Source organism: Rana temporaria, chromosome 4 (assembly GCF_905171775.1).
Source record: "Rana temporaria chromosome 4, aRanTem1.1, whole genome shotgun sequence".
In the NCBI taxonomy this organism is placed as follows: Eukaryota; Metazoa; Chordata; class Amphibia; order Anura; family Ranidae; genus Rana; species Rana temporaria.
Genome location: NC_053492.1, coordinates 156,681,396 through 156,707,643, shown reverse-complemented (window position 1 = coordinate 156,707,643; position 26,248 = coordinate 156,681,396). Strand labels below are relative to the sequence as shown.

The window sequence follows — 26,248 nt, the reverse complement described above, 5'->3', positions numbered from 1 at the left end:
GCTGCCCTGCTGAACCCCATGATAGCAGCTTCGGTGGAAAAAGCTGTAAATGCTGGGATGGCACAGATCAAGGCCCAGCTTGGGGAGCATGGCTCCAGATTAAATGAATTAGAACACCGCCTGTCTAGTGCGGAAGAAGATCTATACCATGCCCAGGCCATGGAACACGCTCAGGACAAGACGAACCAATTCGTTCTTCAAAAATTAGACGATTTAGAAAACAGATCCAGGCGCAGTAACCTACATTTCGTGGGTGTCCCGGAATCACTTCAGGCCTCCGCACTCGCCGAGTTCTGCGCCCAGCGCATCCCGGAGGCGCTGGGCCTTCCTGGCCCTTGCACGGTGGAACGTGCACACCGCATGGGGGCTTTTAATTCGGAACGCAAGTCACCGCGCCCAATCATCGCCAAATACCTAAACTATGCTGAAAAGTCCCTCATACTACACTCCTTTCGGCAGGCCCGCCAGCTCCAGATTGATGGTATAAAAGTGCTAGTATTTGCAGACTATTCCATTGAGGTCTCCAAGAAACGTAAGGCCTTTCAACAGGTTTGCTCTGAACTTTTCAAACAACAAATCAAGTTTACCTTAGCCTTCCCGGCTATACTCCGCCTCAAGGCACTGAATGGAGATCAGCTGACCTTTCAGGACCCCTCAGAAGCCAAAGCTTTCCTGCGGTCGCGGCACCCACACCTCAACCCCCAGACGCCCTCCAAGGCCCCTGCACTTAACCGTTCCCTGGACCAGAGAAGCCCGAGGAAGGAATCGCCTAAGCGTTTCAGAGCCTCGGCCCATGATTCGGCCTGGGCCACCGCGAGATGATTTTCCAGCGACCAGCACGCCCTCCTGGTTCTTATTCTTCCCCCTGAGCGTCTTGCTACATCGCCAAGGTGTCCTCAGATCAAGTCCTGCTCATGCACCACTTGACCCCCAACCAACTGACGGCTCTCCACCCCCCCTCTTGCCGACGGGACAGGTAGCATTATGTGGTATACTATCCAGTTAACCCATTTTGGGTTTTGTTTTCTTTATTCTTTTGTTTATACCTCTTCTGTGTACCTGCATTACCCCGTTGACATGGGTCAGCTATATTCTTCCAGGTTGTATCTCTCTTGGAACAGTCATGTTCTCCCTATGCCCCCCCTCCCTGATCGAACATATTTATATATGTATAAACTGCTATCAATGTTTTGAGTTATTTGCACCTCCTTGGCTCACTGTACGCACTAACCCTGTCCCCCCCCCCCCCACTATGGGCACTGCGTGTTAGCCGCGCAAAGCTATACCGCTTAACCTTGGCTCTCAGGCACAGGTCACCTATGTCGTGACAAGGGGGCCTGCTCGTACAGTGACTCCATGTGGAAAAAAGTGAAGTTTTTGCTATTGGTATTGTTACTTTTGTCATTTTCTTTCCAGCTCTTCTTTTTACGCCCTCTTCCCCCTCCCCTCTCCCCCCCTCCCCCCGGCACTCACCCACACGCACCCTATACATCCCCTCCCCCTTGTGACTTACAGGTCCTGATCTGCCCTTACGTGGTGATCCCATTTGGCCCCTTGCCAGATAATATCCGTCGTAAAAATACATCTCAGACCCCATTCCCGGAACCCTTAACATGAAAGTTATTTCATGGAATGTGAAGGGACTCAGGTCCCCAAATAAAAGAATGAAGATCCCTAGACACCTAAAAAGAATCAAAGCGGACATAGCACTACTGCAGGAAACCCATTTATCCGCATCTGATTTCCCGCGCATGAAAAAACTTTGGGTGGGCACGGTCCTGGGCTCTGAAGCGGTTGGCCGCAAGGCAGGTGTCCTATTGATACATAAAAACCTTCCCTGCTCGGTTCTAGCAGTAAACTCCGATTCCCATGGCCGCCTAATATCAGCTCACCTCAAAATCGGTTCTAAAGAATTGGTCGTCTCTAACGTCTATGCCCCGAACAGCCCAGGCGGTTCGTTCTACTGTGAGCTATCTTCCTGGCTGCTGCAAAACACTAATCTCCCTCATTTGGTCGGAGGCGACTTTAATGATACCCTGCACCCAGTAGACGACAGATCTTCCCCTAAATGCTCCCGCTCAGGCCTTGACCCATTGCAACCCTCGCTATTTGCCTCCACGATGGACTCGCTTCACCTGCGAGACCTATGGCGTCTGACCCACCCCGCGGATAGGGAATTTACGTTCTATTCTAACCCCCATGCCATATTCACCAGAATAGACTACTTCTTCGGATCGGACGATCTCATCCTTCTGATATCAACCACCGATATTCTTGACATCGCAATATCTGATCACGCCCCGATATCAGTCTCCCTGGACAACCTAGACCTTCCCCCCCAACCTTTGCTATGGCGCTTCCCCTCCTTCCTCCACAACCACTCCGACTTCCGACATTTTATGGAGAAAGCCTGGCTGGAATACTCCTCGGCGAATGCCCCCCACATAGATGACCCAAACCTCTTTTGGGATGCCGGCAAGGCTTTCCTCAGAGGAAAAATCATTTCCTACGCCACCTCATTTAAGAGAAACGCCCTGTCTAAGTTCAAATTAGCCAGTTCCCGTCTGCATATAGCACAAAGAAACCTTTCTCTAGCTGACTCCCCTGACAACAGAGACGAGTGGCACGCAGCCAAACGGTCATTCGATACGTGGGCGGACACTCTAGAAACAGTTAAAAAGTCCAACTTAGATGCCTCTCTCCACAAATTTGGCAACAAGTCGGGTAAACTCCTCGCCAGACTCTGCAAAGGCTCCTTCACCCCAACCCACATCACCTCCCTAAGGGACTCGAGCGGCTCCGTCAAAACCACCCCCCCAGCTATCAACAAGGCGATGCTCCAATTTTACACGGCCCTCTACGCCCCGGACCCCGTTGACAGATCGGCGGCAAACGCCTTTCTAGAGAACCTAGACATTCCTCAGCTTACCCCCTCCCAATTGGAAAGCCTAAACGCACCTATTTCTACTCTCGAGATCTCTGAAACCATTCGCAAGCTTGCTCACTCAAAAGCCCCGGGCCCTGATGGCTTTACGGGCGAATTCTACAAGACCCTACAAAACATAGTGGAACCCACTTTACACAAAGTATATTGCGGCGTCTGGTCTGGCGGCCCCTACCTCCCCTCGGGAAACCAGGCTATTGTAAAGTTATTGTCTAAGAAAGGAAAAGACCCGCTCGAGCCAGGCTCGTACAGACCGATATCCCTTCTGAACCTTGACGTAAAAATTCTCTCTAAGATCGTCGCCAATCGGTTATCAGATATCATTCCCTCCCTGATACACCCGGCTCAATCGGGCTTTGTAAAAGGCAGGACGGCCACTTTAAATATCCGTAAAGTAATGCTGGCCTTAGAACATGCTAAACAACACCCAGAAGGCGATTTCGCCATTGTCACATTGGACGCGGAGAAAGCCTTCGACAATGTCAGCTTCGAATGGCTTTCTATGTCCATGGAGAAAATGGGTTTCTCCGGCCCCTTTTGCCATCTTATAAATGCTATGTATGCAACCCCTTCTGCGAAATTAGTGGCCGCTGGAATTCTCTCAGAGGAATTCCGCCTCCATAAGGGGACGCGACAGGGCTGCCCCCTCTCTCCCCTTCTCTTTAATTTAGCTCTAGAACCCCTGTCCAGACACCTAACCCAAGTAGCGCCCCTTCACGGCATACATTCAGGCCCCCACGAACTGCGTTCGTCTCTTTTTGCCGACGATGTCCTCATCTTTTCGGCGGACCCCTCCTCAGATATGATCACTATCAAAACGGTTTTTGACACGTTCCGTCGCTGCTCGGGCCTCCGAATAAACTACTCCAAAAGCGAAATCCTACCATTAGGCACCCGCCCCGACCCCTCCTGGACACGCCACTCCATCTTCACGATAGCCTCCTCTCATATTACGTACCTCGGCATAAAAATTGGCAAACTGCCCTCTTCTCTGTACCACTTAAACTACCCCCCCTTGATTTCGAAACTATCTCAAGAATTGTTGAACTGGTCGGATCTGCCGCTCTCGCTCCTGGGAAGATGCCACTTGGTCAAAATGGTCAGTTTCGCCAGATTATTATACCCGATGCAGACCATACCCCTACTCTTACGCCATAAAGATATCAAACTTATTGACTCAGCTATCTCCAAATTCATATGGCACGGCAAGAGACCCCGCATAGCTATGAAAAAACGTTTTCTTCCCAGACGCGAGGGCGGTGTAAGTCTTCCTAATGTCAGGTTATATAATTTAGCATGTCTATTGAGAACAGGCTTAGATTGGATTTCACATTCGGCGAGGTATTCCAATTACTCACTAGAATCAGCCATGGTGTACCCCTTCTCCCTAGTGGCCATTCTCCACTGCAAATGGAAATCGGTCAAACCCCCACTCCAGCATAACTTACTACTCAGGGATACGGTCATAGCCTGGAGGGAATCCAGAAAACTCCTGGGTCTGTCCCCCTTCGTATCACGTCACCTTCCCATTCAAGGCAACCCCGGCTTCCCCGCAGGACTAGATCACAAGCCCTTTAAAATATGGAAGGAAAGGGGACTTACACTTTTCTCATCATTGTGTGACACCTCAACTGGCCTCCCTCTGTCTTTCACAAGAACTGCTGAGACGTTTGATCTACCCAAGGCTCACATCTTCCACTATTGGCAATGTGCCAATTACCTACGACTCTCGTGCAATGAGGCCTCAAAGCGCTTCCTCCCTACTTTCACCGACAGGCTTCTTCTGGAAGGCTCCTATAGAATCTCGGACATCTACAAACCCCTGCTCCTTAAAGCGCTACCTTCTTTATCGTCCACATCTGCTGCAAACTGGGGGAAAGATTTTCCTGACGAAAACCTGATATCCAAGCTATTACACGGCTACAATACTGTCCAGAGGATTACACCAAATGAAATCTGGAAGGAAACCCAGTTAAAGATTCTTCACCGGGCCCACATCCCTTTTCTACACTCCTCGCAGGACGTGAACGGCGCCTCCTGCCCCTTGTGCCAACACCCGAAACCCTCTTTATCTCACCGGTTTTGGTCTTGCTCATTTATTTCAGCTTTTTGGCATCAAGTCTTGGCCTACGTTTTTCAAATCACCCTACTGAAGTTACCCAAAGATCCTTTCCTCCTTATATTTGGATATTGGGACCCCCTGCTGCTACAAAGATCACAGGTGTCCAAGACCTGGCCACTACTTTGTTTCCTTGTCGCACGGAGGGCTATTCTAAGAAACTGGATCTCTTCTCAACCCCCCTCCGCCAATCTGGTTGCACGAGACCTCCTTCTCCTCCTCTATAAGGAACAAGCCACCACGGACTTCCAGCGAGCCACGGAAAAATCTCGCTTCATCTTAACCTGGCAACCTTTTATGTCTGCATCACTCTCCCAAGAGGACCTCAGCGCTTTCGATCATTTCACTTTCTCGTACTTCAAGTCCCCTCCACCCACAACCCAGGGCGAAGATCCGTCACCTAACTCTCATACCACCGCTCTTGAGTAATTTGTACCGAACTGCTTCTACAGGCCTGGACGTCACCCCCCCCCCCTCCCCTCCCCCTCCATCTTGGTGCTCTTCTAAAACGATGCTCTATACATGGTGCCCCCCCCCCCCTCCTCACCTTATAGTTTTCCTAGCTGTTAGAGCTCCCTGTATTCACTACTTAGACTATGTTACCCATAAATGTTGACAGGCCTAGAATCCATCATTTTTAGATTCACTCGGGTCGTATCCTCTGATATTGCTCAGATCCCACCAGTTACACTTACGTGGGGAGGTGGTGTCCTCTTAGGCATCCTCCTTGTTTGGGGTTTGCGGACGGGGATCCCGCCTCCACCATGTCTCATGATGACCATATGACTGTTGGATTTATTGTTCCTGATCCGCTACACACACTGTTCACGGTTACATGTAGATATTATACTGCTGGGGCTGCGTCCCCATATGCTATGTTCTGTTTTCTACTCGGCATTGTGGATTCTATTTGCTGTATTTGTGAAAACTTAATAAATACTTTTTGAAAAAAAAAAAAACACTCTCCAGTTGGTCCCTATCACCCTTGAAAGGGGTCTTACTTACCAGAACCGAGATGTCTTGTGGATTCCTATCGATGTCCTAGCCAAACTAATGGTTGAGATATTAGCACTGGATCAACCTTCAGCTGAGGAATATTGGGCCCATTGTTTTTTTATTCCCCTGGTTGACATCATCCGGATACCAGTGAGGTGTACCCTACACTCTTCAGGATTTCCGCTTACAGTTTGGTCCACTAGCCGGTTGGGATACCGCATGATCAATCCGTTATCGGGTCCTACAGTTCTGGTAAGCGTATTTTATCCATACCTTTGGCTTGAAGAATTGGTGCTGGAATGGTCCATTTAATCATGACATCTCTATTGTGTTATGTACATCCACTTATGGACACTTTCATTACATTGGATTTTTTGTGTGACTTGATCATCATTTCACGTGTGGACTTTTGTTTCACTATCACACCCAGTTGGGTGTATACTGTTTTTAGTGTTTTTTCCCACATTTCACTTTACTATATGTAGCGCTGCATATTTACCTGCACTCTTTTCGAATTTATGTTACATTCCTATGCAGCTTCTCCCCTTTTTGGTATGCTTGTGTTTTTTTAGGATAGCGCAATCATTATTCACATTTACATCGGGGGCCGAGTCCTGCTGTCTGTGTCAATGGACGCAGCAGCAAGACTCAGGAGCGCACCCGGGTGAGTGTCCCCATCAAAAGCGGCTCTCTGTGGGGGCACTTATAGAGGAGGAGCCAGGAGTGCCGCCAGGGGAACCCAGAAATTTAGGATCGGGGGGCGCTCTGTGCAAAACCTTTGCACAGAGCAGGCAAGTATGACATGTTTGTTATTTAAAAAAAAAAAAATTTACAATCACTTTAATGCCCCACACTATGGCTGGCATAAAGAAGACATCTTACTACACTTTTCCAACCACGCATCTAGCAAGAAGACGAATATTTAAATAACTACAACTAACAGTGCTTACTTCAGTACCCAGTGCTGTTGGTTGATAGAATGGAGTCAGCCATGTGCATCTTGACAACCAAAAGATGCTGCAGGCTTGGCCACCTGCTTCCAAGCAACAAGCATGCCAGGTGTGGAGATGAGGGGAGGTTTGGGGGGGGGGGGGGAATGATAGAGGCCACCTGCATTCAAGCAACCAAGGCTGGCAGACAGAAGTTGCTTGCTTCTAAGCAACCAGGGGCTACCTGCATCCAACCAAAGACATTAGGGCAGCAGGTCCACCTGTTTCCTAGCAGGCTTCCTGCATCCTGCAAACCAAGAAAGCTAGGTGTCAGGAGTCACCTGTAACCAAGGATGCCTGGCAACAGGGGCAACCTGCATCCTAGTAACCAAGGATGCTAGGCGGCAGAAGTTTCCTGCATCCTAGCATTCAAGGACACTAGACAGCAGTGGCCACCAGCATCCAAGCAACCATGGGAGACAGGGGCTGCTGTGTTTAAGCAACCAAGGATGCCAGGCAGCAGAGACTACTTGTGTCCTAGTAACCAAAAATATGCCAGGAGGCAGTGACCAGTTGCTTCCAAGCAACCAAGGACAGCAGTCACAATGGGATTTCCTTGCACTGTGTATATGATTATTTCATATACATTGAACTATATATATTTTTTACACAAAGAAATGTTTGCACATTCCCTTTGTTGGCAATTCCTGATGTCATTTGAACGTTGCCTGCTATTTTTGAACAATTGTTATTTTCAAATGTATTGCTATTTTTGCACAATTATTTACAATTGTTTATTTACATTTTACTATTTTTTGCACAATTTCTATTGTTGCATATATTATATTATCAGTATTTGCATAGGTTTAATTGATGTCATATGAATATTTGGTGCTACCTTTGTGCACTATTCTTATTCAAATTCATTGTTTAGATTTTAATAATTATGAGGATTAGTAAGCGCCATATTCCTTATCATTTACCATTTATGTTGGCAGCTGCTTTGTTAGTTTTAGGTATTTCTTCAATCTTGTGGTTTGCGCATTAGTATTCCCTTTATACAGGGACAGCAGGGGTTTTCTGCATTAAAGCAACTAAGGACTCCAGACAGCAGGGGCCACCAATGTCCTAGGAACCAAGGGCGCTATGTGCATAGGTAGCCTGCATGCTACAAGCCAAGGATGCAGGTCACCTACATCTTAACAAAAAAACTGAGGGGGTGGGAGCCTTCTAACCGATACGTCATCTCCCTTCAACACAATCATTAACAAGGGCTTAGTACCACCAAAAAATGGGTTTTGATTAGCACGGTTCCTCTGGCGCAGATTATGTCTAGGGTGGACCAAATTATGCTCACGGAGAAGATTCATCACACACTTAGAGATACCATACCGCTTTAGGATGCTAAATGGAACCCCTGGTTTTTGCACCGCACCTCAGATCAACCATAGATTGATTTTTGTTTATTTCTCGTCTTTTTTTATTTTTTATATTTTATTTCTTTCTGGGATTTCTGTGGTTTATTTTTGTCATTTTTTTCTTTAATTTGATTTTTCTTTTACTAGTTGCTACACTGATGGTATTCATGACTTTTGTTTGTCGCAGACTTTGGTTAGCAGTTCGCATTATTGAGCTATTATGATAAATGGAGCTCACTGAAGTCCGCAGATTTTGATGTGCCTTATCTTGACAGTCATGTTTACTGAGTGCCTTATCTGTTGTATGCTATGTCTTGTTTATTTTCAAATCAAAACTTTTAAGTAAAAAAAAAAAAAAATGGGTTTTGATTGGGGGTGTGAGGTTAGAGAATGCGGAAGACGACGACTAAAGAGATTTTTTCCACATTTTAATACGTTTTTTTGGATAAGCGAATACAGGTATTTAGACCTGAATGTATGGAACAGTATTTTTTTAAATGACTAGCAGCAAGTCTTTAGCAATATAATACAAAGGTCAGCTCACCTTTTGTCATAGGAGTGTGAACTTGAGTATGCATCTCGTGACCGAGATCTTGATCTACGTCCAGATTTTTTATGGCTACGAGCTCGGCTATCTGATGAACTACTGGAGGAAGAGCGTCTTCGATGTTTCTTCTTTTTGCGAGTTTTGGTTTCCTCCTCTGAATCTGAAGAGTGGCGACCCATTGTGTCCCTTAAAAAAAATAAAAAATAATAATAAATCAAAACATTATTTTTATTTAGCATTTATTTTATTTTATAATTGGCTACTAATGCTAGCACTGCAATCATTTTTTTTTTAAATGCTTAATGTACCTTAACATGTAACTGTAGCCAGGCTTTGGACATTCGACTATTACATTTTCAAGCCATAAATGAATTTTAAACCAAACCCTCAATGCCTTTTGTAGCTGCAAGAACTGTGGAGGAATTCATCAAGTCCTCTTTGTCCCCTGTCCTAAAACACCTTCTCTGTATTTACATTAGAGATTAGAAGTCTACCAAGTCACTGCTGGGAAAGAAAGTATGATGAGCTGAACTGCAGAGAAACCACCACCTAGCATTTCTAGCCATGGCAATCTTGAATAAGCGCAGATAATTTATGTAGCATTTACTTCCTGAAATTCATTTGCCCTAAGCTCAGACATGCAGGCAGGAGGGTGTGCTTAGCTGAGAAAATCCCTCCTCCCCGCCTAAAGACTCCTGGGATGTATGACCTCATTTGCCTAGGCCTGGAAACTAGCAAGTAACTGTTAAAATGTACAATTCCAAAAAGCCAAAGTAAATGGCACTAACAAGGAAGAGCTGGAAGAACGTTTTGCAACTAATTAGGTTATTTGACAACAGGTCAGTAACACCACAGGATATACTGTAAAAAGAGCATCTTAGAAAGTCAGGGTGTCTCAGAAGTAATGATGGGCAGAGGTTCACCAATCTCCTTCCCTGACTACTTCCCGAAGACACAACAACATCGAAGGTCCTTCACAGAGATCCCTTATGCTCCGTACACACGATCAGAAATTCCGACAGCAAAAGTCCGATGTGAGCTTTTGAACCGAAATTCCGACCGTGTGTAGGCTCCATCGGACTTTTGCTGTCGGAAGGAGCTGGTTCTCAAATTTTCTGACAGAATACATTCCTATCGAAAAATCCGACCGTCTGTAGTAATTCCGATGCGCAAAATTCCGACGCATGCTCGGAAACAATTCAATGCATGCTTGGAAGCATTGAACTTAATTTTCTCGGCTTGTCGTAGTGTTGTACGTCACCACATTGATGGTCGAAAGTTCAGAGAACTTGTGTGTGACAACGTGTATGCAAGCCAAGCTTGAGCGGAATTCCATCGGAAAAACCATGCAAGGTTTTTCCGACGGAAAATCCGATCGTGTATACGCGGCATAAGAGTCTTTGTGACAAGGGTGTCACATGTAGCCTTCTCTACCCTAGCCACCTCAGCAACTTCGATGGTGAGACGAGGACCAGATTCTTCAATACCCCAGCCATAGTGACTACAGGCTGGATACACCTAGACCTGAACAGGCCTCCACTTCATAGTTGCATTTCATCTATGTCAGACATGTCCAAAGTCCGGCTCGCGTTCCAGTTTTATGTGGCCCCCCACTTGGAATTTGCATATATATACATCTTTGGCCCACCCGGTATATCCATCTGTGGCCCCCAAAGCTTAAGCGTGTTATGTTTTTGTATGCTGTTAATATATCTATCTTTAGCCTGACAAATCCCAAGCGCCGCGCTCATTGTTGGTATGAGCCGGGGCGTGTGGCTGGGCGTGTTCAGAAGTCGATGTGCCAGAGCCGCTATGAAGCTGACAGCGCGAAGAGCCAATCACAGGCACTGTGACTATTCACGATCTCTGCATCTGCGGACTGCAGATGCAGAGATCGGGGAAATGTCACAGTGCCTGCGATTGGTGGTGGCACTGCGCGTTGTCGGCTTCCTTGCGGGCTCGGGCACATAGACTTGTGAACACACCCAGCCACACGCCCCGGCTCATACCAACAATGAGCGCGGCGCTTGGGATTTGTCGGGCTAAAGAAGATAGATCTATTAACATAAAAAAAAAAACAACACGCTCGAGCTTTGAGAGAGATTTATATATATTTTTTAAACACAACACGCCTGAGCTCATCGTTAAGCTGATCGGAAAAGATAATATATACGGTATCATATGTTGTCATCAATGTTATGAAATGAATAGCATGCCGTTTGCAATAAACTTTGCATAAAATATTTAATTTGCATTTAATTTTAATGGTTAAAAAAAAGTCAGGCAAAATGATCGGCCCTCACGCATGTTCACTTCATGAAATCTGGCCCTCTTTGAAAAAAGTTTGGACACCCCTGATCTATGTGAACTGCCTTGACCTGGATACGGCACGTTTTTTGTTTTTGTTTCTTTTTCTGCATCATCTCTCAGTTCCAGCATCCTGGGCTAATAAATACTCCAATATATATTGCACCAAATCCTCTACACGGTTTCCTACTTCTTATGCTGCCATACCAGTACAGTCTTGTAATGAAGTGATGCTGGTTGCCTGAGTAGCTGCACTGCCTGTGGTCTCTTTTTTTTTTCTTTTGACTCCCAAACTAAGGGCCAGATCCACGTAGACCGGGCGCAACTTAACTTTCCCGATTTAAGTTACACCACCGCAATTTTTCCAAGTTAGTGCCCAATCCACAAAGCACTTACCTGGAATTTTGCAGCGGTGTAACTTAAATCCGTCCGGCGCAAGGCGGGCACAATCGAATGGGGCGAGTCCCATTTAAATTAGGCGCGCTCCCGCGCCGGAAGTACTGCGCATGCTCCGTCGGGTAAATTACCCGACGTGCATTGCGCTAACTGACGTCGCACCGACGTCATTTGCTTAGACGTTAACGTAAATGGCGTCCAGCGCCATTCACGGACGTCTTATGCAAATGACGTTGATGTTTAAATTTCGACGCGGGAACGACGGCCATACTTAACATGGCTTAAGAGAACTAGGGCTCAGCCCTAGTTTTACGCGGCGTAACCCGACGGAAACTACGTAGATTTAGATCGACGGGCCGTTCGGGGATCGCCGTAAGTCTTCATTTGCATATTCTACGCCGGCCGCAATGGCCTCGCCACCTAGCGGCCGGCCTAGAATTGCATCCTTAAGATCCGACAGTGTAATTCAATTACACCTGTCGGATCTTAGGGCTAGCTATGCGTAACTGATTCTATGAATCAGTCGCATAGTTAGAAACAGAGATACGACGGCGTATCAGTAGATACGCCATTGTATCTCGTTTGTGGATTTGGCCCTAAGTTCCAGGGGTGGTTCTTCCTGGAGAATTCCACTGTGGAAGACTACTTTTGTTGCAACATAAATTTTCAGAGCCTTTTCCCTTTTTTCTGTTTTAGGCATAAGGTCCTTGCTGTTTGTATGGCAGGAGGGAAGGGAGTTCTTTTTTTGTCTAATGGGAAATTTAAGAATGTAATTGTATTCCGTTAGTGTTTTATGATCGTTCATGTCCTAGCTACAGTGCTCGTGTTGCTGGATATACCTGCTATTCTCTTGCATATACTGTACCTTCAGTCTGCCACCCCATGGATAACCAAAACATAGGATGCCTCCAGTTGATGTCCTGGAATATTAGGGCCCCAATTGCAAATTTTAGAGGGCCCTACTGTTCCAATATGTCAAATCTTACACCCCACATTATTATTTTTTTTACAAGAAACACATCTAATGTGTAGCAAGGGCCTCTCCCTCAAGAGGCCCTGGGTCTAAAAGGTGTTTCACGCCACATATTGCTAAAACTCCAGGTGCATATCCCATAATAATTAGTAAATCATTACCGTGTACAATTGAGGGTGTACATACTCATCTACAGGGTACATTTACAGTATAATGCTAGTACTTATGCCAGACCCCATATATGTTTTGGTTAATATCTTTCTTCCACCTCCATTTAGTCCCGATCTTTTACATACTCTCCTAGACATGATTAGCTCAAACTACTCAGCTAAAGTACTAATCATGGGAGACCCACAACAGTAAATTCAGTCTGTATATGCAGCATAGCATGCTTGTTATACTCACTGTGGAACTTAAGAGGGTTAATACTCTTTGTGTAAAAAGGCAATTTTATCCTGTATGCATATATCCTCCCTCTCCTGCATTGTCTATCTGGGGAAAGCCAGCTAACACAGGCAGGGTAGCCGACCTGCACATGCTCAGTTGTGTCTTTTATGCTGGAGAAAACATTTACTTGTTCTCAGAGCTAGCCAGGTCACATGATATTGACATCACACATGTGGGCGTGTATACATGCTGTAGTGGAAATCTCCTCCTTCCTGAACTCTCAGCACTGGAGAAACTAGGCAGTTTATCATGTAACCGTCACCGTGGTATACAGATCATCCAAAAAGGTATATAGTGGCAATATTTTAATGTAAAAAAATGATTTATAAGCTGTGTACACTGGGGGGGGGGGGGTTGGGGCGGATGAACCATTACTGGGTTTATTAACACTTTAATGCTGCCTTATCCGCAGACCTCAAGAGACCTACCCCTTACAGCCATCTTACAGGTGATCTTTCCAACTGGTCACTGGCTGCTAATATGACTGAGATCTGAAGATGGCATCGTCCCACCAGCCAATGACATTCTTGTTTTTCTACTACACATAGAACTTTCTCCTGTACAGACCTGGCATTCGCCAACTCCTCTTTACTCACAAACATTCAAGAGGTCATGTATCTCCCTGGGGACGCCTCAGACCGCTGTCCATTATCTGTTATCTTGCGCACCTCCTGGGTTCGCAATAGATCACCATTGAGACTGGGCCCACAGTGGATATCCCACCCAAAAGCCACCATGCAAATGCCAGATGTCATAAGAGACTACTGGAACCTTAATGAGGCTTCCACCTTCCCCAACAAGTTCTGGGACGCGTTCAAGGGATGCATGCATGGGCATTACATCTCTCTACAGAAGGCCATAACAACTAAGTAATCATCAAGTACGCAGTCTTTACAGGATCCTAAAAAGGTGCAGGCTGACTTATCTTACCCAGCCTTTCCAAGTTAATTTCCACATACTTATGTCTGTGCAGAGAGATTTACAGATCCATAGCGGCCGTGGTGGGAGCAATTGTAAACTCCAGATTGGATTATGCAAACGCCCTTTACCTCGGACTCCCAAAGTACCAAATCGCTCGTCTGCAAGTCGTTCAAAATACGGCCGCCAGACTAGTGACTGGGAAAAAGCCCTGGGAATCAATCTCACCTTCACTGAGAACCCTTCATTGGTTGCCAATTAAAGACAGAATTGTTTTTAAAGCACTCTGTCTAACGCATAGATGTATCCATGGGAATGCTCCCCATTATCTATGCGAAAAAATAAAAGCTCACAACTCCAATCGCGTTCTGCGATCCACCAACCAAAATTTGCTCCAAAAGCCAAAAGTCCAAAGGAGAAAGAAGATTCGCGGTCCAGGGTCCCAGACTATGGAACGCTTTACCAACCAGCATTCGGTTGGAGGAAAATCACTTAGCGTTCAGGAGAAAGATCAAAACTCATCTTCTTTGATATCAAAAGAGACAGGAACAACAAGCGCCCAGAGGCGATTTGGTTCGCATGTGCCGCGCTATATAAGTTTTTCATTCATTCATATGACATATAATACTAGAAAAGACCTGTATAACCGTAGACAGGATTTTTCGAACAGGGTGACAAACAGGGCAGGCTGCTGGTCATGCTCTTGCAAAATGGCAGGGACCTTACGGCTTTTTTTGATTTGCAATCCTCAGATGGTATCTTTCTCATGATCCGAGAGGATATACTATGTGAGTTTTCTAAATATTATACCTCCTCTCTATCTCCAGACTTCAGTCCCTCTGTGGTCACTGCCCTCTTAAACCCATCACCCCAGGATGCCTCTCCGATTCAGAGAGGGGCGCCCTTATGCGTCCCAACTCTGCTGAGGAAGTCCATTAGATCATTCCCCTAATCCTGGCCCTGATGGGATTCCCCATGGAATTCTATAAAACTCATGTGGATCTCCTGGCTGCTGCTGGAAAACAACACACTCTCTTCCTTGTATTAAGGAAGCTCATATTATTAGGACTTATAAACATCCCAAAGACCATTCTCTCTGTGCATCCTACAGGCCCATCGCACTACTAAATTGTGATGTTAAACTACTTAGTTGACTCTTTAATTCTAGGGTTAGTCGGTTGCTCTACACCAGGGATTCTCAAACTACGGCCCTCCAGATGTTGTAGAACTACACATCCCATGAGGCATTGTAACACACTGACATTCACAGACATGACTAGGCATGATGGGAATTGTAGTTCCTGAACAACTGGAGGGCCGTAGTTTGAAGACCCATGCTCTACACCCTCATCGATTCAGAACTCATATGTCTAATCTATTGGGATACATATGAAAATAGGGGCAAGAAGAAAAAGTTTCACAGTGAATGGGCAAAATGGTTGGAGGAACTATCCACTGCTGTTGATCTAGGCCCTTTATATCTGTCTAGCTGACCTTCTGGAGGCTTAATGTCCTTTCAAATTGGCTACACCCATTCGGGTGTCTCCAATAAGAGGAGATACTCTGCCACATACTCCTGGCATTGTGGACATGTTAGGTTGCTTGTTGTTAATGGTGTTCTGCATCTGGAGTCGCCAGTGACATTCCCTGCATGGGTTGGCTTATTGGAGTTTGTAACACTCTTTAAATTCAATAAAAGCAGGTTTATTACAAAAAAAAGTGCAGGGGTCAGGAGTAAGTATTACACAGAGTGTATCAGATACAACAGTTAGCAGCATGTCCTCCCTTCTGTCACTGACCACTTGCAAAATACAGTTAGAAAACCCTGGTTTATTTTTACCTCAGTCACCCAGTGGAACTGTCTAAAAGCACAAATGACTGCCCAAGAGCAGCATCTTCTCCTCACCTCCCACTTGTAAGCACTCAATCACACAAGACTACTGAGGCGGCATCAGCGATAAAGCGCCAATATTTTTAGCGGCGCTTTACTGTCAATTTCAGGGCGCTATTCAGCCACTAGCAAGGGTAAAACTGCCCCGCTAGCGGCCGAGAAAGGGTTAAAAACCACCACAATGCGCCTCTGCAGGGGGCGCTTTGCCGGCAGTATAGCCGCGGTGACCCATTGATTTCAATGGGCAGGAGCGGTATACACACCGCTCCTTCACCACTTCAAAGATGCTGCTAGCAGGACTATTTTTACTGTCCTGCTAGCGCACTGCTCCAGTGTGAAAGTTTTTGGGGCTTTCACACTGGAGACACAGCAGTGGCTGTTTCAGGTCAGTTTGCAGTCGATGTTTTTAGCGCCTGTAAACCGACCCAGTGTGAAAGGGGTCTTAATGTGGTTCTAAAACCTTCAGTGTGCAGCCCCCCCTTATACTTACATGAGCCTGATCCAGTAATTTACTTCCGCTGCTGTCACAGCCAATGAGAAGGGAGGGGGCGGGGCTGAGCCATGCTCTGTGTGTTTCATAGACACACAGGGGCAGCTCAGGACCAAGTATGCACAAGTGCCCCCAAAGCAAGTAGCTTGCTCTGGGGGCACTGAGCAGGAGGGGAGGAGCCAGGAGTGCTGGCGGGGAACCCCCGAGAAGAGGATTGGGGCTGCGCTGTGCAAAAGCATTACACAGAGCAGGTAAGTAGAACATGTTTTCTATTTAAATTAAACAAAAATCGGAACCTTTACAAATGCTTTAAGCATGTGAAGCCTTTGAACGTATGGGATGCACAGTAATTCTGTGCAGGCATTACCATTCATGTCTACAGGGGCACAGCAGCTACACAGATACAGCCACTGCTCCTAGGTTGACAGTGGTTGTGTGTCCCCCAACCGCATACTCAGGTTGATTTACTAAAACTGGAGTGTGCAAAATCTGGTGCAGCTCTGCCTAGGAACCAATCAGCTTACAGTTTTTTTGGTCAAAGCTTATTTGAACAAGTTAACATGCAGAGCTGCATTTTCCACTATAGAGTTTTAGTAAATCAACCCCATTGTGCATTCGGGGGATCCACAACCACTGTCAACCTAGGACCAACGGCTGCATCTGTGCAGCTGCTGCATCCCTAAAGACACAAATAGGACTGCCTGCCTACAACTACTATGTATCCAGTGCGTGTAAAGATGGCCTGTCACGCAGATGTACACCCATGTGAACAAGGCCTAATACTAGGGTCACCACCTCATCCCTTTAATCCCAAACAGATAATTAACCACTTCCATACTGGGCACTTAAACCCCTTCCTGACCAGAGGACTTTTTGCGATTCGGCACTGCGTCGCTTTAACTGACAATTGCGCGGTCGTGCGACGTGGCTCGAAAACAAAATTAACGTCCTTTTTTCCCCACAAATAGAGCTTTCTTTTGGTGGTATTTGATCACCTCTGCGGTTTTTATTTTTTGCGCTATAAACAAAAATAGAGCGACAATTTTGAAAAAAAAAAAATATTTTTACTTGTTGCTATAATAAATAGCTCAATTTTTTTTTTTTTACGTTTTTTTTTTATCCTCAGTCTAGGCCGATACGTATTCTACATATTTTTAGTAAAAAAAAAAAAAAAAAAATCGCAATAAGCGACTGGTTTGCGCAAAAGTTATAGCGCCTACAAAATAAGGGACAGAATTATTATTATTATTTTTTTTTTTTTACTAGAAATGGCGGCGATCTGCGATTTTTATTGGGACTGCGACGTTATGGCGGACACATCGGACACTTTTGACACGTTTTTGGCGCCATTCACATTTATACTGCAATCAGTGCTATAAATATGCACTAATTACTGTATAAATTTTTTTTTTACTAGAAATGGCGGCGATCTGCGATTTTTATTGGGACTGCGACGTTATGGCGGACACATCGGACACTTTTGACACATTTTTGGCGCCATTCACATTTATACTGCAATCAGTGCTATAAATATGCACTAATTACTGTATAAATGTGACTGGCAGGGAAGGGGTTAACACTAGGGGGTGAGGAAGGGGTTAAATGTGTATCCTAATTAGTGTTCTAACTGTGGGGGAGGGGGGGTGACCGATCTGTGTCTCTATGTACAAGAGACACAGACCCGTCTCCTCTCTCCCCTGACAGCACCGCTGTCTGCGAGAGCCGGGAATGAGAGATGATCTCATATGTAAACATATGAGATCATCTCTCATTGGCCGCACAGATCGCCTAGGAAACGGCCGCTCCGATTGGCCGTTCACGGCGATCTGTGACTGGCTGTGTCCAAGGGACACGGCCAGCACAGCAGTTCCCCGCTGCGCGCTCGGGAGCGCGCGCGGGGAACGCGAAAAGGGGCGGCCGTAAAAACACGGCCTCCCAGAGATTCAGAGCCACCCGGCGGCCGTATATAGTCGTACGGCCGTCGGGAAGTGGTTAAACAGGTTCTGAGGCTAATTGAATGCAGATAAGGCACTAAGTGAGTTAAATTACAACCTTAAAAGGGGTTGTAAACCCTTACAGACCATTTTAACCTACAGGTAAGCCTAGATTAGGGCTTACCTGTAGATGCAACTAATATCTCCCAATCCTACACGGTTTAGGAGATATTTGCAGAAAAGACTGCACTGATGTCAACGGCGCAGGCGCACTGAGCGTGCCGTTAGTGAAGGCGATCGTGCCGTCACTGACGGCTCCCATGCGCGGGAGTGATGTCATCGTGGCTACAGCCAATTACAGCGCCGGAGTCGCGATACCCGGATGTCACTCGGGTATCATGGCGGAGGAGAGAAACGAGACTCACTTCGATCTTAGGTAAGTAATTCATAATGAGCAAGTATGCTATGCATACTAGCTCATTATCCCTTTCTCTTGCAGGTTTTTTTTTTTTTTTTATAAAGAAATGTTTTAGAAGGTTAACTTTCTCTTTAATCAGCCACAGAACCTGTGTAATTCATATGTGTTCGGGTTTAAAGTGATGGGCCGGATTCACATACCTGAACGCATCTTTAATGCCGGCGTATCGCATCTCATATGCGCTACGCCGACGTAACACAGAGAGGCAAGCACGGTATTCACAAAGCACTTGCTCCCAACATTGCGCCGGCGTAACGTAAATTCCTCGGCGTAAGCCGGCCTAATTCAAAGTAGGTGGAAGTGGGCGTGATACATTTAAATGAACCGTGACCCCATGCAAATGATGGGCCGAACGAACGGCGCATGCGCCGTCCCGTAGACGCTTCCCAGTGCGCATGCTCAGATTCAGGTCGGAACGAACGCCTAAGATACGTCGAATCACTGAACGTAACCTACGCCCAGCCCTATTCACGTAAACAACGCAAAATACGACGGCTGTTCCGTGGTCCATACCTTTGCATGGGATGCGCCTCCTATATGTGGAATAACTTTACGCCGGACGTAAACGGCGTATATTACTGCGACGGGCGCAAGTACGTTCGTGAATCGGAGTATGTCAGTCATTTACATATTCGACGCATAAATCAATGGGAGCGCCCCTTGCGGCCATCGTAAATATGCGCCCACGATACGATGGCGTAGGAAACTTACGTCGGTCGTAGGAAGCCTATTTTCAGGCGTATCTAGTTCTATGGGCACAGCGCATACATACAACGGCGCACATTGACAACTTACGCGGCGTATCTGTAGATACGTCGGCGTAAGTGCTACGAGAATCCGGGCCATGAGGCGACAACCCTACTTACCCAAGGCGGCACAAGCCAGGAGGGCACATCACTGGATGCCATAATTGGGACCTGGATACAACCAGATGCTAACACAGTCTTACTCCTCCACTCCCTCCAGGCCTAAGCAGCCAATAGGTAAAATATTACCCTGAATGTTGCCAGTAAGGATGAGCTCCGGCGTGGTAGCATAGAACATGTGCAGAGCCCGCCAGGAAGTGTGCACGGTGCTGCGCTAATAACAGCCAGGGAGACATTTCACGATCCCTGCAGCCGGGCATCGGGACAATGTCTCCCTGGCTGTGATTAGCACAGCGCCGTGCTCACTTCCTGGCGGGCTCTGCACGTGTTCTATGCGAACACGCCGGAGCTCACCCTTAGTTGCCAGGTAGGATTACCACCTCATCTCTTTAAACCTGAACACATATGAATTACACAAGTTCTGAGGCTAATTAATGCAGGTAAGGCACCAAGTGAATTTAATTACCGCCTTAATCAGCCACAGAACCTGTGGAATTAATGTGTCGGGTTTAAAAGGCATGAAGTGGCAACTCTCCCCACAAGGCCATGGATGTAAAGTAATAAGCAGGGTGCTTTTTTTTCTGGGGACTGTCCCTGGAAAAAGGCGACATCTGATTAACCTACCCAACGTATCTGTGTTGCAATGCGCCAACGCACTATCATGCAGAAAATGCATTTAGATTACTAGGTTGCCCTGACATAAATTAACACAGAATGGGGACCATTGCCATCATATAGAAGGCTGGGTGGTATAGGACATACACTGAATACACCACTCAGCTCCCTTCCCTCTATATACTACAACACACACCTCTCCTGCTCAGCATGCACCCCAATTCCATCTGTTTATTACTATTCCCATTCAGAATACTGTATATGGCCGAATAGACACAGCAGGCCCAGCTAGGTCGGTGCCTTTTCCCATGACAACACAGGCCCACTAACAGCACAGCCGTCCTGCAGCAACCCCCAGAGCTGGGCACAGGTCACGGAGGGCAATGTACAGGAACCGCCAACACCGAGCACAGAGCAACACTCACCGGAAACTGCACAGCCTCCTAGCAGCTGAACCACGCTGAAAACATACACCTAGGCCTGACCAATCGAGCGAGCCTCGCTGCAGGCACAGGCATCAGAGCGCCGAGCAATCGATGAGAGATAGAGATAGGCGTTCGCTGAGACTGTGAAGCAGGAGAGGGATGGAGGAGAAGAGAAATCAATGCAGAGCGATCCTAACATGAAACTTACCGCAGCTCTATACTCAGTGCAAACACCGACTCATTATACTACCGTACACGGCCATCTGCTCTGCTGTCTGCACTGAGCGTCCCATCAATAGTACTGTCTTCATAAACTGCTGGGTTGTAGGAATTTAAAGCGGTATTACACCCAAAATGTAATAAATTGCAGCTTACAATCATTAAAATGTGGTGTCTGCATTACTTTCCTTCCCCCCCTATGTTTTCACCTGGTGATCTGTCCAGGAACACACCTCCTGTTAGTGAGACACAACTCTGGATGAAGTAGCACAGGTGACAACTTTGGACAGTAGCATTGTCAATCTGGGAGGGGTTAGATATACTAGAAGATTTAAATACACTAACAAATTGAAGCCACACTCCGGCTAATTTATTATAATCAGTTACATCATCAGCTGTTTCATTTTGGGACAAAGGTTTTGCACAAATAAATAATAAAAGCTGATCATTGTAAGCCCCACTGGCACGGGTAAATTGTTTGTCTAACTGCTACACAAGCTTGTTCTTTTGAGAAACAACAGACTTATTGGCTGGATCACCAGGTGAAAATAAAAGAAAAAAAGTTTAAAAAATGTAATTACTGTAATACATCCATCATATCTAAAAATCAGTAAGCTGCAATATAATAAAGGTTTGCCTTTGATTTTAATACCACTTAAAGACAAGGAGTCATATAAGTCAGATATGGGGGGGTCAGAACTCAGAAGAGACCAAATAGTCCTCCAATGGACCATGAATTAATGAATGAATGAATGAAAGGACCAGAGCAAAGAACAGCTGAGGGTACCCACATGTCTCCTCTCCATCACAAACCCCATCACAATTATAAGGATTACAGATAGTATTATATATTGGGATTATAGGGGAGTGTATATAGTATGTATATAAGGATTTTATACAGTATTAATATATATATCAAGATTATATATAGAATATATACATATAAGGATTTTACATACTATAATATATATATACTTGGAATATAAGGGATTTTATATAGTATAAATTGGGCATATATATATATATATAGAAATTGGGGTATATATATATATATATATATATATATATATATATATATATATATATATATATATATATATATATATGAATTCTATATTGTGTTATGTATATTTGGATTATATAGTTTATATGGGGTTTTTATATAGTATTTTATTTATATTGACAATATATACATACTGTAGTATACATAAGACTTTTATATAGTATATTGGGATTTTATATATATATGGATTTTATAAAGTATTATATACAACACATTAGGAATATATATAGAGAGAGATTTTTCATCCCTAAAACTAGCAGCTGCAATTCTATCCTTTATCCCCTCCGGTCCTCTGTGCATCCAGAAGCTCTGCTTTATATCCCATTATACAGCCCAATATTGTGTAGCCTTCTGTTCCAAGCCTGGGACGTCTGTATACAGAATACATATCTATATAATAGTAGGTTGCTGTGTATACTGTCCCAGAGAAGGAAATTCAACTTTTTGGGGAAGGTGATACTCGGATTATCTTCTGTTTGACCCCTAGAAGGCTCTGCTGTGCTGGGGGTATACAGTAGTACCTCCAATGGTTCAATGGTTCAAATGAATCTATATCCACTGAGCTGAGCTGAAATAAAATGGTATACTTGGTGTACAGTGTATCTCAGTAAAGTATGTGCTCGCCCTGTACAGTGTATGTATGTACAGAATACAATACTTTGTATAATACTAAGTATATTATATATAATACTATTATATTATTATATTATATTAATTATAATTATTATTTATTTATTATTATTATTATTATTATTATTATTATTATTATTATTATTATTATTATTATTATTATTATTATTATACATAATATTATACTAAGTATGTGTGTTTAAGTCACCTAAGTATACATGTGGGTTAAAATGTGTGTATACTGAAGTGACTATGGTGTACAATGTATTCCAGTACAGTGGATGTTGGTCCTTATACAGTATATTTTTGTATAGTGTATATAATACTGTGCAGTGGTGTGTGTAAGTTCCAAAAGTATACATGTGTGTGTGTATATTGTAACTGTGGTGTCCTAAGTATTCCAGTGCAGGAGATGTTGGCTCTTGTACAGTATATAATACTATGTAGTAATGTGTGTGTAAATTCCTTAAGTATATATGTGTGTATACTGCATGGTGTGTCATGTAATATGTATAACAACCAATAACAGTGAGTCTGGAAATGAGCTCTCTTGGTGCCTCTGTTCTCTGCCCTCTATGATATTTCTGTCTATATTCTATATTACACCGTTATTTGTGGCTGTTTCACAATACTGGTCAATTACATTAGCTTGGATTGCAAGCTCTTTAGAACAGCTTCCCCCCTTTTGCAATGATGATTGTCTCTTATCAATTAGTTATATGCATGCATGCCCTTCAACAATTATTATTAATTATTATTATTATTATTAGTAGTAGTATTTATATTATTCTGATTAGTATAGTTGTTGAGGTTATTTGTAACATTGTTTGTAAAAAAAATGTTGCAACTTTTTGTTGCACTATTCGGTGAAATGATTCTAAATGAAAGCCATGTGGGTCACATACAGCGATGCTCGGATCTTCCTATTGTCCTGATCTATAATCCATACAATTTGTCTTGTTAAAATGATCCCTACATTGTATATGTAGATATACTGAACTTCCTAAAGTGTAAGGTGATTATAAATTAAAGGAGCTGACGTCCTGTTAAATAGCCGGACCTGTATGTACAGTATTTTTATATATTTATTATACTAATGAAGATATGGATTTATTTGCACTTTTGTGAACTATGGTCATGTTAATCTTTTGTATTTCTTTAGTATAGAGAAGTTGTTAGAATAAAATGAATGTGCCAGCTTGACTTCCTGGGTAGTCCTGCCAATGAGGAGGGTGACAAATTGTGTCCCCACTCAATTCTCATCCCGGGTACAGTGCCCTGTCACTGAGGAAGGTGCCATTTTATGTGTATCCCCACACTGCACTATTTAGGGGTTGTGTTCTGTCACTGAGGGGGGCGACATCCTATATCTGTCCCCAATCTGCACTATTCCTGGGTACAGTGTCCTGTCACTTAAGAGGGTGCCATCCTATGTATATCCCCAATCTACACTATTCATGGTGTCCTGCCACTTAGAAAGGTGACATCGTATTTCTGTCACCAATCTGCAATATTCCTGGGTACAGAATTCTGACACTGAGTAGGGGACAACTTATGTGTGCCCTCGCTTAGCTCTCGCCCTGGGTGCAGTGCCCTGTCACTGAGGAGGATGCCATGCCACCTCTGTCCCCAGTCTGCACTATTCCTAGGTAAAGAGGTTGATTTGCTAAAACTGGAGAGTGCAAAACCTGGTGCAGCTCTCCAGAGAAACCAATCAGCTCCCTTTTTTTTGTCAAAGTTTATTGAACAAGCTGAAGTTAGAAGCTGATTGGCCACTGCTGCACCAGATTTTGCAGTTTTAGTAAATCGACCCACTGTGCCCTGTCCATCAGGAGGGTGACAAATCAGTTCTGTTCCCAGTCTGCAATTCTCATGAGTTCTCATGTCACTGTGGTGGGTGACAAGCCATGTTTGTCCCCACTCAGTTCTCATCCTGGGTACAGTGTCCTGCTACTGAGGAGGGTGGCAAGTCATGTCTGTCCCCACTAAGTTTTTATCCTGGGTACAGTGTCCTGCTACTGCTACTAAGGAGGGTGACAAGCCATGTCTGTCCCCACTAAGTTCTCATCCTGGGTACAGTATCCTGCTACTGAGGAGGGTGACAAGCCATGTCTGTCCCCACTCAGTTCTCATCCTGGGTACAGTATCCTGCTACTGAGGAGGGTGACAAGCCATGTCTGTCCCCACTAAGTTCTCATCATGGGTACAGTGTCCTGCTACTGTGGTGGGTGACAAGCCATGTCTGTCCCCACTCAGTTCTCATCCTGGGTACAGTGTCCTGCTACTGAGGAGTATAATAAGCAACTCATGTATTTTCCTGTGCACATTGTTCTGTCACTAAGAAGGGTTGACAAGTCATGTCTGTCCCCTCTTAGTATTTTTTTTATGGGTACATTGTCCTGTCGCTGAAGAGGGTGGCAAATCATGTCTGCCCCACTAAGTACTCAGTAATGTTTTCCCCCACTCAGTACTCATTATAGGTACAGTGTACTGTCACTAAAAAGGGTGACAAAACATGTCTGTCCCCATCAGTACTCAGTGATGTGTGCCCCCACTCAGTACTCATTATGGGTACAGTGTCCTATCGCAAAAGAGGGTGACACATCATGTCTGTCCCCACTAAGTACTCAGTGATGTCTGCCCCCACTCAGTACTCATTATAGGTACAGTGTACTGTCACTAAAGAGGGTGAAAAATCATGTCTGTCCCCACTCAGTACTCATTATGGGTACAGTGTACTGTCACTGAAGAGGGTGACAAATCATGTCTTCCCCCACTAAGTAATGTCTGCCCCCACTCAGTACTTATGGGTACAGTGTGCTTTTACTGAAGAAGGTGACAAATGATGTCTGTCCCAACTCAATACTTATTATTGGTACAATGCCCTGTCACTGATGAAGGTGACAAGTCACCGAGGAGGGTGACAATTAATGTCTGTCCCCACTTCATACTAGTCCTGGATACAGTATCATGTCATTGAGCAGGATGACAAGCCATGTCTATCCCCATGCCATGTCTATCCCCATTCAATACTCTTCCCAGACAGCAGCATGTGTAGTAATAAATAAAAAAAATAGTGTAAAAGAATAGAATGTTTCTAGTATATTTGAAAAATGCTATCTGGAGGGGGGAAAAAAAAAAAGATTATTTTTCATAAAATGTGTTCTATTATTTATTCTAGTCTATATTCAATTTTATTCTGTTTTTACACATTTTCTATATTACACTGTACTAAACCAATAACATTATATCATTTGTTTTATATTAGGGTTATTCGTTTGTGTGTGTGTTATTATATATGTGGGATATGAATTTATGAATTATATATATATATATATATATATATATATATATATATATATATATATATATATATATATATATATATATATATATGTGTGTGTGTGTGTGTGTGTATATATATATATAAATATGTATATATATATATATATATATATATATATATATATATATATATATATATATATGTGTGTATATATATATATATTTATATATATATATATATATATATATATATATATACAAACACAACACATACACATTTACCTTGTGTGAGAATACCTATCAATAAATATATAGATCACATTATTGCACACATATAACCAGAATGAACTCTGGCATT

At 44.3% G+C, this 26,248-nt stretch overlaps 1 protein-coding gene across 2 annotated transcripts in view; it reads right to left on the bottom strand.

Annotated features, from left to right (window-relative positions):
• RSRC1 (arginine and serine rich coiled-coil 1) overlaps positions 1-26,248 on the bottom strand; it is a 486,535-nt gene that overhangs the window by 458,905 nt on the left and 1,382 nt on the right. Inside the window, exons 1-2 of one of the 2 annotated variants that reach the window (XM_040349250.1) lie at positions 20,694-20,800; positions 8,951-9,139 (exon numbers count right to left, since the gene is read on the bottom strand). In XM_040349250.1, the coding sequence (XP_040205184.1) occupies positions 8,951-9,132 (182 nt within the window). In that variant the 5' untranslated portion in view covers positions 9,133-9,139; positions 20,694-20,800. Of the gene's footprint in view, positions 1-8,950; positions 9,140-20,693; positions 20,801-26,248 lie in introns of those variants that run through there. The other variant, XM_040349251.1, reaches the window with a different exon arrangement.